Source organism: Haliotis cracherodii, unplaced genomic scaffold (genome assembly GCF_022045235.1).
Source record: "Haliotis cracherodii isolate W230 unplaced genomic scaffold, xgHalCrac1.p SCAF_2, whole genome shotgun sequence".
NCBI classification, from domain to species: Eukaryota; Metazoa; Mollusca; class Gastropoda; order Lepetellida; family Haliotidae; genus Haliotis; species Haliotis cracherodii.
Genome location: NW_027266275.1, coordinates 74585735 through 74603863, shown reverse-complemented (window position 1 = coordinate 74603863; position 18129 = coordinate 74585735). Strand labels below are relative to the sequence as shown.

The 18129-nt window shown below is 39.5% G+C and overlaps 1 protein-coding gene across 2 annotated transcripts in view; it reads left to right on the top strand.

The window, feature by feature from the left end:
- LOC139468510 (neuronal acetylcholine receptor subunit alpha-2-like) overlaps nucleotides 1-18129 on the top strand; it is a 100223-nt gene that overhangs the window by 52597 nt on the left and 29497 nt on the right. For both annotated transcript variants that reach the window (XM_071250505.1, XM_071250504.1), the window contains exons 3-5: nucleotides 8071-8270; nucleotides 12731-12840; nucleotides 16443-16897. In XM_071250505.1, coding sequence (XP_071106606.1) covers nucleotides 8071-8270; nucleotides 12731-12840; nucleotides 16443-16897 — 765 coding nt within the window. The remainder of the gene's footprint in view (nucleotides 1-8070; nucleotides 8271-12730; nucleotides 12841-16442; nucleotides 16898-18129) is intronic.

The following is an 18129-nucleotide window of genomic DNA, read 5'->3' as shown; positions in this document are numbered from 1 at the left end:
TATACACGGTATATGTTGTAATCATAATGCACCAATGAATGATATGGCATAAATATTATGTTTAAGTCAAACTGCTTCATTAAATAGCATAACCATAAATAGTATATATATATGAATCCTTTGGCCAAATCATAGATTTTAGTGACATGGCATTACAGTGGGTACACATATATCTTTTACTTGATAATGATGTATATATTAGTCCACTCTTGTATTTGATTCACCATCATCAAAGTGAATGAGTGAGTTGGGTTTAACGTCGCTTTTAACAGTATTCCAGTTACGGCGTGTCAGGTTAATGTGGGAGGAAAGCCCGAAGTGATGCAAAGCCGAAGTGATGCAGGTCTCAGACGTTTACCACTTCGGTGAAACCCACGAGCACGGGTATGGTGCTGACAAACCTAGAAACATAACCGGGGTGAACAGGGATTCGAACCCACAATCATATGTTTCTGGCGTGTCCAGGGGACACAACCTTGCACAGCGAATCGTGGCGTCTTAGATGACTGGGCGACCCGTGCCCCCCACCCTTAACACAACACAGAATTATAAACAGTGTACCAATATATTTGTTTTACCCTTAAAATAACATAAGTATATTATGGCATGTACTAGAATGGTGGCTCAACTGCTTTAACTGTTAGCAGTTATATGTTTCACTCGTATCAAGCTATCGCATGTCGCGATATTAACATGAAACCAGGGAGTTGCACATATAACTTTGTCCACTTTTTCTCCATCAGCAGTTTGACACTATAGTCATTGATCACTTCGTTTTTCATCAGACGATGTGTCGTGAAGTCATTACGGGCGTTATTAGTGCTTTAAGAACTGTTCTTGCAGAAGGAAAAAACTAAGCGATGGCATACTCTATCCTTTGTTTTTTTGGTTTTAAAATCGCTCAAATATTCAAGCCTTGAAATATGAAAATGTCACGTTGATAGTTGGAAAAATCAGATATTCAGATATACATGTTCCGAAGAAACAACCAAATTGACAACGCGGAAAAGGCAAAGATTCACACGGCATTGAAACGACTGGATCAGTTTATGGAAAGGCGACATGTTGGATTTTTGGATATCATTTTAGTGGATCGTATCAAGAGCGGGTATCATACTGGAATGATATTAAAGGGACATTACGTTTGCTTAGTTTTGAGATAGGTCATTACGTGGGATGAGTGTATAGAGAAAAGAACATGCCTGGTCAGAAGATTGAGGGATATTAAGTTGGCCAAGTGTTGTAAGAAGACATCGTGTTTGATCCCTGTTGTAAAATGATATCATGCTGGACCAGCGTTGTTAGAAGACATCATATTTAATCACCGAAGAGGGCATCATATTGCAGAATATGATTTTTTACCTGTGTTTAAGACGTTGTAATAGGACAATTTTATTAACGAGAACATAATGTCTGACCAGTGCTTCAAAGACGAGACTCGTCACTATATGGCTGAAATATTGCCGATGTGACGTTAAATCCCAACTCACTCACTCAAAGACGAGATCGTATTGGAGTATTGTATCATGTTGGAAATTTTTTCACAGAGTACAAACAGTCGGACCCATGCTTCAAAGAGGAGATCATGATTGGTGTAAAGTATTTTGATAGTAGTCGGATAGGGGATAATATTTTATCACTGCAAAAAGAGGACATTATACATGGATCAGTTGTTATAGGCGGACATCCTATGTGATCACGACCATAGACCACTACAGAGGGGATCGTAGAGGACAAGTGGTACAGGACAACTTTTTGTCATTAATGTACCATCTGGATCAGTGGAAAAAAGAGTCTCTAATGCTTCACGAACACATGTGGACATCGCAATAACTTTACAATGATTCGTGGGTGTAAATTCACTTCTTCCATTTTCTTTTAACTGTGTTGTTTCGGTTCTTGTGACAGTGGTATGAACATGACTACTTTTAAGGCATTGATGTGATTTTGTACAAAAGAACGACCTATTGGATCGGTGTTACAGTGGGACGCGTTGTTTGATCAGAGTTACAGAAGATATAAATTTGATTCAGTGTTGAGGGAAATCTTCTTGCATCGGTGTTTTACGAGGACACCATTTGGGATCAGTGTCATGGAAGGACGTTATGGTGGACGAATCTTAAATGAGAACTTTATATTACGTCGCCATAATAAAATGACATTACGCTGAATCAGCGTCAGTAAGACCATGGTATTACATCACTATTATAAAGGACATAACATTGGGTCAGTGTGTAATGAGATCATTATATTACATCACTGTAATTATAGGATATTGCATTGGGTCAATATCCAGTGAGACTATTATATTCCATCACAGTAAGAAAGGATATTATTTTGGGTGTTTAACGCAAACTTTCCATTACATCAGCACGTGTTATATACGATCGTTATATAATTATTTCATTCCATAATGTTTTATTTTTATCTGATAATAATAATAATTATAATAATAATAATAATAATAATAATAATAATAATAATAATAATAATAGATCCCACCACCCTCACGCTTCCCTCAATCGCTTATATTTACCAATCATTATTGGAGGGCGTGGTTTGATTAACGTTGCGACCCTTCATGATAGAATTACTTTGTGCACTTTTGCACACATTTATTTGTCTGATGATCCTCTTGTGAAGCATGTCAAGACTCATGGTGAAAACAATTCATTGCACAGTTTAAACGAGCCAAGGATGTGGGACATAACCCCAATGTCAGCGTTCATTTTGTTGATGGTTGTGTACTGCTGGACGGTATAGAAATGATTGTCAACCAAGTGAAGTGTCATATCAAATCGGCCCAGACTCAGCTTTTCAAGCAGATGCTATCAGAACGACCACTGCATCAATTTATGTACATTGTGTTGAGGGGGTTGGCAACCCTGCAGAGTCCTTCATTTAGATGAGGTCTGATGGCCTGAAAAGTGAAACAGAAGGCTTTCTTTTGCTGCTCGGGGCCAGTCACTTTCCACTCGAAACCGTCAATGTGTGATTTTGCCTCAAGATGTAAATATGGAATGTAGACTATGTAATGAATTTAATGAGACTGTCCAACACATTGCCAGTGGATGCCCCATGATGGGGATCGATCATTTTATTACCGTCTTCGCCATACTTGTGGTTTTGACACAGAGGTCCATCCATGGTAAAACCCGGAATATGCAGAGGGCGTCATGGAAAATGATAAATACAAAATACTTTGGAATGGGCTCGCTTACAGCCTCAGACGTTTAAATTCAATAAAATCATTTATATCATTGAATTTTCCGTCCCTTTTGAGACTAATGCGATTGACAAGATACAGGAAAAACATGGCAAATATGCAGACCTCGCTTTCGAAATGTCATTGTTCTCGGTGACTTGGGTTTCGTACCTCCCAATCTGTTGACTGACATTGGAAGAGTACCCGGGTTTGCTGCCAGGATTACAGCCCTTCTGACAATCTGGGTATTGCAGAAGGCTGCAGTGTTTTGGAGTCTTCACATTCTCCGAAAAGTTCTAGTTGGGTTTGACTAGGCCGCGCTTCCTGGGAGAAGGCCCATTCGCTGTCTGGGCTGTGTGTAGAAGGGGCAAGGGCAAGGCTGATGATGAGCCTAACCAGCCTGATTGCTGCATTTTTAAATTTTAATCTGTTAATTAATAACACTAAATTATATATCTCTCTAATAAAAACATGTTATTCTGGATCAGTTTAAAATTAGAACATTACATATTGATGTTATTTCACTATAATAATAAGACGTTATTCTGGATAAGTGTAAAATGAGAACATCAAACATTTATATTTCATAATAAAAAGACGTCACTCTCGATCAGTGTTAAATGAGCACACTATATACGTATATCTTATCATTGTAATAAAAGCACGTTATTCTGGATCTGTTTGAAATTAGAACATTATATCATTAGGTCATGTCACAATAATAAATATGCGTTATTCTTGATCAGTGTAAAGTTAGAACATTATATGATTATATCATATAACAAGAATACAAAGACGTTAATCTGGATCTGTGTTAAACGGGAATATTATCCAACTTTGTCTGAACACTTTTATCAATGGACGTCATAATGAGTCAGTGTTAAATGAGAACAATATATACAATTACTATGATAGAGGTACTTCTGTCTGTTTGGTTGGTGGTTTGTGGGGCTATTATATCACTTCAATGATCTAAAGGGACCGTAATCAGGTCAATGTTTTGAAGGGAAATAATTGTTGTCATTATTTCAGGGAGGTGTTTGAGAAATGTCAGCTTATGACCTGGGCAGATATCGAGTGAGATCACTTCACTGTTCAGTTTTGCATTATGCTGCATCATTTTGAAAGGTGTATCAGTATTCAAAAGGACGACACATTTGATAAGGATGCCGAGCGAGACCTCGTGGGCTGTCCTTCTTTTCGCCTGCTGTATGTCTGACAGAGTCGTTTGTTAATGTAACTGTGAATGGCTGGTAGCCTCTTGATTTCAATAAACAGATTTAGGCTTAGTAGGTTTCTAATGGTACGCAGAGGTCTGTATGTATGAATGCATATGTGGTGTGAATAAGATCGCAAGTGTTTGTTCGGTAATTTATACCGCTGCATTGAGTGAACATTTCACGTTATTGTCAGTACGCAGAGATCTGTACGTATGAATGCATATGTGGTGTGAATAAGATCGCAAGTGTTTGTTCGGTAATATATACCGCTGCATTGAGTGAACATTTCACATTATTGCACTTGGGCGTGTCATTGTAGTAGCAATTTTGTTCAGTCCAATAATGTAAATGCATGGTGACATTACCGTACTAAACAGTCAAGTATTGTATAAAGGAACTGCAATATTGCATGCATGGCAGTACCAGTGAAATATGTAACGTTAGTTCTACTTTTATGACGTATCGTGTGTATTGTGTAACGCAGTGTTTTAAGTCAGTACTAATGTATTGTATGACAGACGTGCGATGAACACCGTTACAATTTTGTATATCTCGGTATTAAGGACCACTGCGGTCATATTCTATGGCAGTATTAGGCTAATCCTGGGCAGTACTATAGTACTACTGACGTGCCTCTGCCTTTTGTTAGAACAGCTTGACTGGAGAGTTGGAGGGCCTGTTTATCGATTCGAAGCTCTTCTCTTTGATCTACCATCAACTTATTTAAGCGCAGTTTGCTTCACCTTTGTGAAATAATGAATCATAATTTGACATTGAAAGCCAACCAGACGAGGCATTTCATTAATGTTACAGTTGCGAAGTGAAGGAATATTGTCGTGCACATTTGACCTCCAATCATTGCCCATAATTAAGCTTTTCCAATTGCATTGTGCTGCTAATGAACGTCATAAACATTTTCCTTGACGTTTTAATTATTTGTGTCACAGCAGCAAACCGAGTGTTCTTAAAGCGTGCTGGGTTGCCAGGAGCAATATAGGCGTATATCTTGGGACCAGAGTTAGTACTTTGGCATTTCCATACCCCCTGCCTTGCTGAAATATTTTAGGATGGATAGACGAAACGTCTCGACTTCGTATAATTTTATGTTATGTGTACCTGGACAGACACTGAGATAGAGAGAATGTGACGATATGACGTCACTATGCAAACGCGTTCTCAACAGCTATTGACGTCAGATATGACATGACCAATTTGAACATATTCAGCCTGAGGGAATAATGAGTCTGCGAAATGTCAGATCGAAATCGAATGTCCAATTTAGACATGCTGAATCTCTGATGAATTATACCACATTTTGGGTGTACGGATTCTGTTTCATATCATTTATGCTAGGTTTTGGGTGTACGGATCCTGTTTCATATCATTTATGCTAGGTTTTGGGTGTACGGATTCTCTGTCATGTCATGGAATATGACCATATTTGGTTCGCCAAACCTTGGTTAAGTGTGAATTATGTCACAATTTGAGTGTACAAAGTCTCTGAAATGGCATATAGAATATGCCTCATTTTTTGTGCACCACGTCCGTGTTATGCGTGAGGGATTATGTCCCAGTGGGGTAAACAGATTCTCTTTTATTTGAATATTCCCCATTTGAATACACGGTGTCCCTGTTACGTCAGCTGCAATGGGTTGGGTTACGCTTTCTGCAGTCGGTGTAGCCAGGGAGAGATTTGTTACAATGTTTATGTTGTCGGCTTTAAACAGAACATTGCACCTTCGGATGAGGAGTCCTCTGTAGTAATTGACAAGAGTTTACAAATACATGTTATATCTCTTCTGAACAACATCTTAATTACTTTTAATTCTCTTTGAACGAAATTACTGAATTAAGAATTAATGGGTCCCCCGTTGATTATTTTGGAGAACAAAGGCGTATGCTAACATTGAGAAAAAAATCAATAAAATATCCTCGCACGAAGCAATGGCTTCCGCTGGACGTTTATCTCCTGGGGGTACAGCAGCAAACATCCCAAATCGTTGTTGCAACTCGAATGAACATGAGCCCGTTTATCATTTGCTTTTTTAAGGAATGAGTTCTCGTGGTCAATTCTGAGGGAGACGACCACCTCTTGATAACGAGTTTGAGAACGAAGTGACAACACTGCCGTTATGGAGGTCCCTCTGTAGGGAGTGGTGCCTGGCCCTTGCACAGCAATACAATACATATGCAATGGCTCCTCTTTCATTTCTTATAATTTGATTACGAGTTGCAGCGAAAGGAAAACATTAGTCTGTCAAACCAAGAATTTCTACCTAACGGACAACAATTATTCACGGTGAAACTTTGAATCAAAATTTCTAATTCTACTATCGCGTGTTAAAGGAACATATACCCCACACGTTACGTGTTAAGTGAGAATATATACCAGGAACTGCATGAAAAGTGAATGTTCACCAGTCCTGTGTTATACAGTGTGTCGTATCCCAGCTATATATATGTGCTATGAAGATACATAGTTTCATATACATAACATGTTATAACATGTGCACGTATCCACCTGGCATTCCGTGTATATATATAGGTAGATACGTGCACATGTTATAACATGTTATGTATATGAAACTATGTATCTTCATGTAACGTACAGCATACGATACAATACTAACGTATGTGTGCTATTTGAATAATAACACTAGGCTGTAGATAATGGCGATGATGATGATGATGGTGATGATGATGATGATGACGACGATGCAATGATGATGACGATGCAATGATGGTGATGATGGTGCTCATTCTATTTCATTTTACTTATATTATCAAAATTCATCCGAATAATTGTCGGAATATTTTCCCCGAACACGTCCTTAAAACGTTTGGAACTGATTCAAATGGGAAAGAACGACTAATATTCTGAACAGTGCTGCGAATATTTAAACGAAATTGATGCAAGGAAGCACTTGTTAACGATAACGATCCATGCTAAGTTGGTGCGTATGTATTCGTAGATGTGTTGTCCACATTCTCTCATGGCTTCCATTTTATGACATTAAGATCAAATGCCACAGAAGAAATAGCACTCTGCGGTACTGACGTCATCATCTGCGGTTACATCTGCCAAAATTACAGTAAATTACTATGCCTGCAATGGATCATTTTTCTTTAATAGTGAAATGTTATGGGACCTAAGCGTGATCTATTATGGTTCATGCAATGTAATTACAATATACAGTGTTGCTGAACTTATGACAATCAATATATACTGATGCACATAAATAACGGAACTCGATTAAAGTGGGCATAACTGTGCATGTATTGTAATCTCTCTAAGTGCTATTTTGAAGCTGTGGTATCAGTACAGATTGGATTAATCTACGGATTTCAACTTATATTATTCGTTTAATGCGATGTTACGGTACAAGGAGTTCTATTACCCACAGGAGGCTCCTGAAACTGTGCCAAACGTTGCATCGACGTCCATAAGTTACTCCTGTGTTCAGTATTTGTATTTACAGGTACATTTCAATACCAGTGTGTATTTATAGGATGTGTTGCTATGTAAAAGTAGTAATGTATTTTGTATAGGTTTCTAACTGATATGTACAGATATCGCCCAGTCTCGTAGAACCGCTGTATTTTTATGGTGAAAATTATGCATTTCTTCTCTGTTTTTTTCTGCAGCCCAGATTGACATCCACCCATCAGATGAGGATAGACTCATCAAGATCCTTCTGTCTCGATATAAGCGCCGAGGAAAATACGGGCGTCCGGTGAAACACTTCAATGACACCGTCAAAATTCAATTCAACATCCAACTTATACAAATTATGGACCTTGATGAGAGAAATCAAGTGCTTACACTCAACGTCTGGGATAGATACGTGAGTACCACTTATCTCTGTTTAGCATCTGTGTGTTGTACTTTTATATCCATACCCATGTGTTCTAACTGTTTAGTAGCTACGTTTGTGCCATTACTATCAACATTTATATACATACCGTTAATCCGGAGAGATTCTTGGGCTTCGGCCCTGCCCCATCCTGAAGCACATGTAGCAGATGTGGTGTCTCCTTGGGCAAATGACTTTGTTCGAAATGTGCCTCTGTTCACCCGGCAATGAGATGGGTACCCGATGGGATGAAATGGAAATGAAACTTTTAACCTTCTTGAGCCTAACAAAGCAGTTGGGTGTATATTCCCTAGGGAGCTGAGAATAAAAACCGAGTGCACTGATCCAGTTACTGGAGTAATAATGTATGCGCTTTGAGTGTATGGAGGCGAGCGATAAGTACCCTATATAATAATTATTTTATATTCAGATTGAAAAAAATAGATACAGCAAAAGGGGTTTGGGTGATCCTGACACAGTCAGGGTGGTTAGGCTCATTATCAGCTCAGGGTCCTTGCTTCCTGTACACGCAGCCCAGACAGCGAATGGGACTTCTCCCAGGGAGCGCTGCCTCGGCGAACCCATTCAGAACTTTTCTGAGAATGTGAAAATGACCAAGATTGTCAGAAGGGCTGTATTTGTGGCAGCAAACCCGGGTACTCTCCCAATGTCAGACAACAAAGGTACTAAAGAACCAAGAACAATGGGGGGTAGGATAACTTGGTTCTTGAGATGCGAGCGTGACAGTTCGAAAGCGAGGTCCGCATATTTGCCATGTTTTTCCTTAATCTTGTTAGTTACATTAGTGTCAAAAGGAACAGAAAATGTAATAATATGATTGATTTCATTGGATTGATAAAAAAAGGCCAAGATCAGGTTTGTTGGCCTGGATACGTCTGAGGCTGTATACGGGCATATTTCAAAGAAGTTCATATTTATCATTTTCCCTCTACATATTCTGGATGGACCTCTGTGTCAAAACCACAAGCATGGCGAGAAGGTAACAAAACGATCGAGCAACGCCATCATGTCGCTTAAGATACTGTGTTTGTGCCAAAGCAGGTCATCTACTGACATTTCGCACACTCAAGTTGTGTTTAGTTGAGTTGGTACGTCCAAAATTTTCTTGGATGGGTTCTGTGCCTCCCCCTGGGGCAAGTCCCGTCTCCAGTTTGGTTGCTTTGTATACCAGAGAGAGGCTCACTGGACTGCGGAGTTAAAAGATGACTGTAACCCAGTATTCAACCAGTTTCGGGGAGGGGTAGGGGGTATGGGATAGGGGGGTTACATGTTTAGTAGCTACCTTTGTGTTATAACTTGCAACAGTTATTTACGTATCATGTTATTACCATTAACAGTTATATACTGTCCTGTAGAACGGTTAATAATGTACCTTTTTGTTACGTACGATCATTTTTTTCAGTAAAAACAAAAACATACGTACCCTTGTGTTTTGACAATAAACACTTACAAGACTCATGTTTCAAGCATAAACAAGCGCATACATACCACCATGTTTTCATTTTAAACAAATACATGCGTATCCTTGTGTTTCATCTATATTCTTTCCTCTTGTTTTTTTTCATACGTGGCCTTGGGATTCAACAATATGATGTTATTGCTAGACCAATATGAATACCCTGTGTTAAAACAGTAAACAGTTACATGACTCACGCGTTGTCAACTAGAAACAATTAAGCGAGGATCCTCCATGTTATAGCTACCCATTGAATGATGAAGTGATTAAGCGGTGAACATGTACATTTAGTGGAGCCCATTCTTCGTGTACGTCGTCATATTAAAGATATTATCAGCCACTCATTCACGTAATATTGTTAGTTCACGAACCGGGATGAGCTTTAGTCATTACGGGATCCTCGTAGTCTTCATCTCCCGCCCGACTTGCCTCGCTGACACTTTGCATTGATGGTCATATTCATGGCTTTCGCCAGTCACTTCAAATCGTCTCCATCGGACGTTACACGGCTCTGAATAGCTAAACTCGTGAAGGTGTTAGTGTTTGTGAAATATGAAGAAACCGTTATTGGCGAAGCTTGTGCATGAAACAGGCCAGAGGATTCTATTCAAAATAATTTGACAAGTCAATTACAAGGAGCTAGTTTGAACAAGCTTCCTAACACGTTGTATATTAAGTAAGGAAAAGAATATTAATAATAAGTTGTTATACAGATACGGTTTCTTTCTTCAATGTGCAAACTGTGTTTAAGGATAATTTAGAGAAGGAGCTAGAACGTGGGCGGTTGAATGACAGTGAAGAGACGTAGGACACGCGAGAAGCTGGAGAGATGTTAGGTGAAATGGAGTTTAACGTCCAAAATTATTGCACCTTAATAGCGACGTGCATGCACGTGTGTGTCTGTGTGGCTGTTAGAACTAGTTCGGACTGATGCCGATTTATAGTGCTAGCCCACTGAGATACCATGCCGCAGTTTTACATAAATACCCCACTCAGACACAGTATACTGACTCCGAGCCGCCCAATCCTTGTTTTAGCCCCTTAATGTCGACGGCTAGACAGGGTAACAACAAGTATCATCTTTTAACGTCCATCTTGGCGTCGAAACCCGGATCTTCTGCTCTCCGGGCGGACACTCGACCACAAGACCACGGAGGGGGTCAGCTGGAAAGAAGTGGAGGAGAGAAAGGTAACAGAGAAGATAAGGACAGAGGAAGAGTAAGGGAGGGGGAAGACAGGAGAAGCTGAAAAAATGATTGAATATTGTTTTACGTCGCATCAGCAATTTTCCAGCTATACAACAGAAAAGTTACCGCGAAGATAAGGATAGAGGAAGAGTAGAGCGAAAGTAATTGGAACGAGTCGGTGGGGTAGATAACCCTGTTATAACACGACGTTCAGCTCAATTTGGGAGGCAAATCCGAGTTCAAGTTGGTTGTATTTGTTTACCGCCTCAGGGAAATCGACGATCATGGCTACGATACTCACAAACCAAGGATCGTAATCAGGATATTCTGTGATCTGCTATCAGAGAATCCCTGCACGGATGAGGGAGGCAACTCTGTAGAAAAAAATCCGAGTTGACGCTGGTCGTAGACTTTTACCGCCTGAGGAAACCGACGAGCATGGATACAATACTGACAAATCAAGGATCATAACCAGGGTATATATGTGATGCGAACCCATAATCAGAGGATCCCTGCACGGATGAGGGAGGCAAATCAAATTACGAGGGCTAAGACCACAGTCCGAATGTTGTTTGGAAATAGGGTGGACATAAGAAGATGAGAAGTAGAAGGTCTACGAGAGACACGAGAAGGATGAGTAGGACGTGCAAACATAATAACACGAGGAAACACCCTTAAATGGATGCCTAGAAAAGGGCCAATGACAGTGTGCACGTAGAGGTATGGGGTGTAGAGAAGGGGGAGTTCACACTCAACACTAAGCCTTCTGAAGAAGCTTCTCTAGCAGTTCAATGAGTGAGTGAGTGAGTTGGGCTTAACGACGTTTTAACAGTTATTCTTCAGCTCAGTGTAGAAGGAAACTCGAGCCGATGCAGGTCGTAACTTTGGCGAACCCAATGACCACGGACATGGTGCTGACAAATCAATGACCAAACAGTACGGACCTGGGTTATGAACCAACTTACTGCGGATCGTGGGACGACAAACGGATAAATCTTTGAGTAGCGAATTCCTACGCGGCCCGTGCCACCATAGTTTCATGAAACACTGACAAGTACCAACAGATCAGCAAGTCTGGAAGTAAGCTGAAAGTAAAGTAAAAGAAAATTTAGCGAAACCTTCCAACTTTCGGCATCACCTGGCTCGGCGTATTTCAGTACTGCGAAAAAGGAACAATGTTAAAATGGCGTACCAGTGCATTTCGATATATCGCACATACAATCGTTTACAAATATGGACATACGATTTGCGGTGGAGACAATATATGCTGAACCTATCAATCGCATGTGTTTGTTTATATACTTCTACACAAAACGTCAGGGAATGGAGTAGATTTTACACGTTTTGTAATCCAACATCGTTGCCATTCCTTCATCTATGCTTGGTTATTTACTTATACACGAAGGTGTACAGTTAAAATGGTATTTCTGTGAAAAATGGTTTTGGAATACATTAAGTATTATGCGACCCGTAAAGATCCGGGTCTTCAGCAACCCATTCTTGCCGTAAAAGGCAACTATTCTTGTCCAAACAGACGACTAACGGGATCGGGTGGTGAGGCTCACGGACTTTGTTGATGAAAGTCATCGTATCCCAATTGCGTGGATTGATGTTAACGATGTTAGTCACTGGATTGTCTGATTCAGACTCGATTATTTACAAACTGCCTTAATACAGCTGGAATATTGCTGAGTGCGGCGTAAACAACAAATATACAAAAATACAAAAATTAAGTATTTTGTACATGCGGAGCCTTACTTCATTCATACTTTGTTTCTTCCTTTCAGAATTGGTATGACGAGTATTTGAAATGGATTCCTTCGGAATGGGGAGGCGTGAACAAAGTGAGGATACCGCCCAGTAAAATTTGGACCCCCGACATTCGACTGTATAACTAGTAGGTGTATATGATTTCATATTACAGCGGCAATTACTGACTCAAAGAACGACATTGCTGAGTGGAATACACATATAATAATATGAATAATGGTTAACCAAATAAACATCCCTTGGTACGAAATATATGTTCAGACAAAGCATTTATGTTTTGACAAATTGTAATATAGATCAGCTGGTAGATCAGCTGATCTATTGTGATGACCCTGTGTTCGTTGGAACGGCTCCGTTACTGAGCCAGTTTTGCAATGTTTGGGTGATAAGGTAAAAGCGCGTTTTCGTTACTGTATTTGTTTATTTACCCCGTTTTATCTTTTAATTGTGATTGCAAGCATCAAGGATATCTCCTTATTTAAATTTCAATGAGGATGCTGCAACGAACCATGTCAGCCATCATGCTGAGACCACCATTTTAAACCCTTTTGGTATTTGAGAAGCGATATTTTCGTGCATATGAAATCTGAATTTGGTTGTTGATCCAATTTGAGCTTTTAAGCCTGCCTACTTCATTGTAATTTGAAATCAAAGCGTTAAATCCTCTGGGTATTCATACTCTAATGAACAGAAACGGAATCCAAAAACAATGAAAACAAATGCCCTGAAACCTAAAGAAACCATTTCCTCCAGATGTTCGTAGGACGATACACCATGCCTTGACGTCATGCGCGAAGGTCAAGGTTATATACAGCATGCCCTTGAAGAAATTATTGTTCATGAAACAGTGTCTTACAATTCGACAATCCTGTGTCAAGTGTTTAGGTTCCATCGTCGGAAAACTGAACTGTCAGTTATATACACAATTACATAAGCTACAAGACAGGTGTGTCACTGACACAGAGATGGTTGCTATAGTCTGTACCCAAGACCTAGAGAATAAATTAAAAATCCCAACTCAAGTCTAGAATTATTTGGCAAGTCTAGTTTGCTTCAGGTCTGATCATTGTTCTGATCTCCTTTTGGACTATACTTTGTAGATATATATTTTTTAATAAGATAATTTTATTTCTGGGACTAAATGGCAGTTTACGTCACGGCGAAACGCCGATAGACATGCTAATAACGGTACTAATCATATTTATTTTCCAAATTAAACCCAAAGAGAACTTGTAATCTAGAACAACTTAGGTTCCAAAATACGCAGGTAACGAACTTCCTTCACCTGCATGTTGTCAATATATAATGCATTTAAGCGCTATTGTGAGAAGTATTTCTTTACGTTATCTCACGTCTAATCAGAAGACACGTTAATCAATCAACGGTATAATTTGATAATTGGAGGGATAGATTAATTTGTTTAGTTTCTGCTTCGAGTCAAGCTAATCAGATTACTGATAAAAAAGTGAAGAACATGAGTAATTTGAATACTACAGCGTATCTGTGCTGCTGAAAAAAGTCTACACTGCGGCAATAACTACGTGTTGTGTGTTTGAAACAGAATTCTGCCCCTGAACTATGTGTGTTCAGATTATGGGATGTGTAAGGCCAGCTGAGGGAAATTCCTACAGGGATTCTAATGTTACGATCACATGTGTATTTATTGAGTAAGATGGTAAGGTATTACGTTGTTTTTTGAAATATGAAACTAATATGACAGCGAATGGGCATTGTATATTGATTTAGGTGTGAAAAGAACCCATGGCTTCTACCTTTCGAACGAACGCTTTAACCAAGAGCCTACCTCACCTCCAAGTCACTGCATATCGCCCTATTCTTACATATTCTCAAGTGAACTTACGGTTTGTTGACGTTCAGTGTCCATTGCAATTGTTTGCTTAAATATGACGGATTATGTAATTTAAACAGATGGATTACACATAAACGTTGCATCGATATTTACTGTTAATGATTGTCTATTCGGATTATCGTCACATATTTACCTACTGATCAACGTACAGCAACAAATCGCTCAAAATACACGTGCATATTGACCATCATACACCTATATATTGACCACCAAACACATAAATTTTGATTATAATACACCTGCATTTTGACCATCATACACCTGTATAATTATCATCATACACCTATATAATTATCATCATACACCCGTATAATTATCATCATACACCTGTATAATTATCATCATACACCCGTTTAATGATCATCATACACCCGTATAATTATCACCATACACCTATATAATTATCATCATACATCTGTATAATTATCATCATACATCTGTATAATTATCATCAAACACCTGCATAATGATCATCATACACCTGTATAATTATCATCATGCATCTGTATAATTATCATCATACACCCGTATAATTATCATCATACATCCGTTTAATTATCATCATACATCTGTATAATTATCATCATACACCCGTATAATTATCATCATACATCTGTATAATTATCATCATACATCTGTATAATTATTATGATACATCTGTATAATTATCATCATACATCTGTATAATTATCATCATATCATTCACCTGCATACTGGCCACCTCATTGAAGCTCATGCACGTGACCCACTTAATGATTATGGAAAACGTCCTACTTGATCGTGACATACCGTATACTAATCATGATGCAACCTGTATTCATAATGACACATTCAGTATTGATAACGACACACCAACGTGATGATAATGATACGCCCCTGTATTCACCATAATATACCCTACAGTGATCACATGCACCTTTTTCTTCACACCTCACAATAATTACCATACACACTATCATTGATTATTAATCTCGTAATGTGTCATATTTAGTCCAGTTGCATGTCGCCAACAAAGCTCAAGTTCAATTCAGTAATACCCTCGTCTCAAAGAGATTTGGCAGCTCTAAACGAACATATGATTAAATATACAGTGTATGTCTTACTTTTTCTGATTGAGGGCGGTGGGGTAGGCGGATTGTTAAAGCGTTCGCTCGTCACGCCAAAGACCGGGGTTTGATTTCCTACATGGGCAAAAGGTATGAAGCCGATTTCTGGTGTCCCCCGCCGTGATATTGCTCGAATATTTCTAAAATCGGCATAAAACCACTCTCACTCACTCATTGTTTTGATTGCCGATGGCCCTTTTGCGTTTCCTATGTGTTGTTTGTCAGTGACCACGGATACATAGATGCAACTAATACACATCCACCTGAGATGACTTTTTTAAATGATATCCTAGGTTGATCGTAATTAACAGTAAATGGGACGCAGATCACTTACATTCTGGGGAACACTAATAAAAACCGAATATCCTAGAATAAAGGCCTAGAATAAAGGCCTTTTTGGGCCAACAAACATCCCCCAAAAAATAAACGCCTGCCCTGAATATATGTAAGACGATGCCTCGAATACAGGAAAAATGCAATTACGTAATGGTGTATTTTCAAAATGTTTTTCTTTTAATGTTATGGCTGAATGGAATGAGGTACATTTATCTCTTGTTTTTATATGTTTTGGTCTGTTACCTTAAAGCTTCAACACTCTCATCTCCGAGAAAAATAAACGCATGCATCGAATCGTGTTTTGTGTTTGGACCTTCCGAAAAGTACACCTTTGAGTTTTATTCAAGGATTTACGGTAATGCTATTGTCCTTCAACTTGATGTATAACCCACTAAAAGACATTCTGCTCTGCTTCAGTGCTGACGAGAGGCTGGAGGAACACAGGGACGCCTTGTGCCAAATAGAAAGTACCGGCCTAATTATATGGTTGCCTCAAGCAGTGTATAAAAGCTCGTGTGAAATTGATGTATCAGCATTTCCGTTTGATATACAGAATTGCCATTTAAAGTTTGGTTCGTGGACGTATGATCAATCTAAAGTGGATCTAGAACTTGTGGGTAACACGGAGGAGATAGACCTGAGCGAATATGTGGTGTCTAATGCGTGGAACATACTGTCAGCTCCGGCCAAGAGGAACGAGGTGTCCTACTCGTGTTGTCCAGAGCAATACGTCGACCTGACCTTCCGACTCATCTTCCAGCGTCGCTCTGTACTGTACAACTATATTCTCATCCTACCATGTATCCTCCTCACCTCGCTCACACTCGTGCTCTTCTGGATCCCACCCGAATCTCCAGCCAAGCTAATGTTGGGTAGGTACCACCACATTGTTCGCAGGGGAGTCTATGTATGTCATGTTGGATGGGTACTTGAAAGCAGTGTGTACCTTGTGTGCTTGGAAACTTGTCAACATTGTATATCTAATGTTCAGTTGATGATATGGTGCAGTGGCTGTTGGGTGGCACTTGTGCATAGTGTTTTGTTATGTTAGTTTGGGACAGTGTATTGTAAAGCTAGGTCGGTACTTCTGTCGAGTGAGGATCTTAAGTACTGGTTCCTGATCACCATACGTATCTCATGCAGGATAGGTAGTATCTGTGTACAGGGCGCATCTCATGATGGTAGAGTTCATGTCCATGGGGCGCATCTTATGATGGTAGATTTCATGTGTACAGGGCGCATCTGATTATGGTAGAGTTCATGCGTGCAGGGCATATCTCATAATGGTAGAGTTGATGTGCACAGGGCACATCTCATAATGGTAGAGATCATGTGCACAGGGCACATCTCATGATGGTAGAGTTCATGTGCACAGGGAGTATATCATGATGGTAGAGTTCATGTGTGCAGGGCACATCTTATGATGGTAGAGGTCATATGTGCAGTGCGCATCTCATGATGGTAGAGATCATGTGCACAGGGCACATCTCATGATGTAAGGGTTCATGTGCACAGGGAGTATATGATGATGGTAGTGTTCATGTGTGTAGGGCATATCTTATGATGGTAGAGGTCATATGTGCAGTGCGCATCTTATGATGGTAGAGATCATGTGTACAGGGCGCATTTCATGATGGTAGAGATCATGTGTGCAGGGCACATCTCATGATGGTAGAGTTCATGTTTGCAGGGCACATCTCATGATGGTAGAGTTTATGTGTGCAGGGCACATCTCATGATGGTAGAGTTCATGTGTGCAGGGCACATCTCATGATGGTAGAATTCATGTGTGCAGGGCACATCTCATGATGGTAGAGTTCATGTGTGCAGGGCGCATCTTATGCTGAAAGTTTTCATGTGTACAGGGCACATCACTTGATGGTAGAGTTCATGTATACATATGAGGTTTCATGTGCACAAGGCGTATTTGTTGAAGCGTATCTCATATTGTGTAGGTTCATATTTACAATGTGTTTCATAAGCATCAAATGTGGTCACCTGATCTGGTCCAGTCTGAACGTAAACCGATTTTAATTTAATGCCTTTTATTTTTATTCATATCGTTAAAATAACTTCACCTAAATATTTGCAAATTATCAATCTA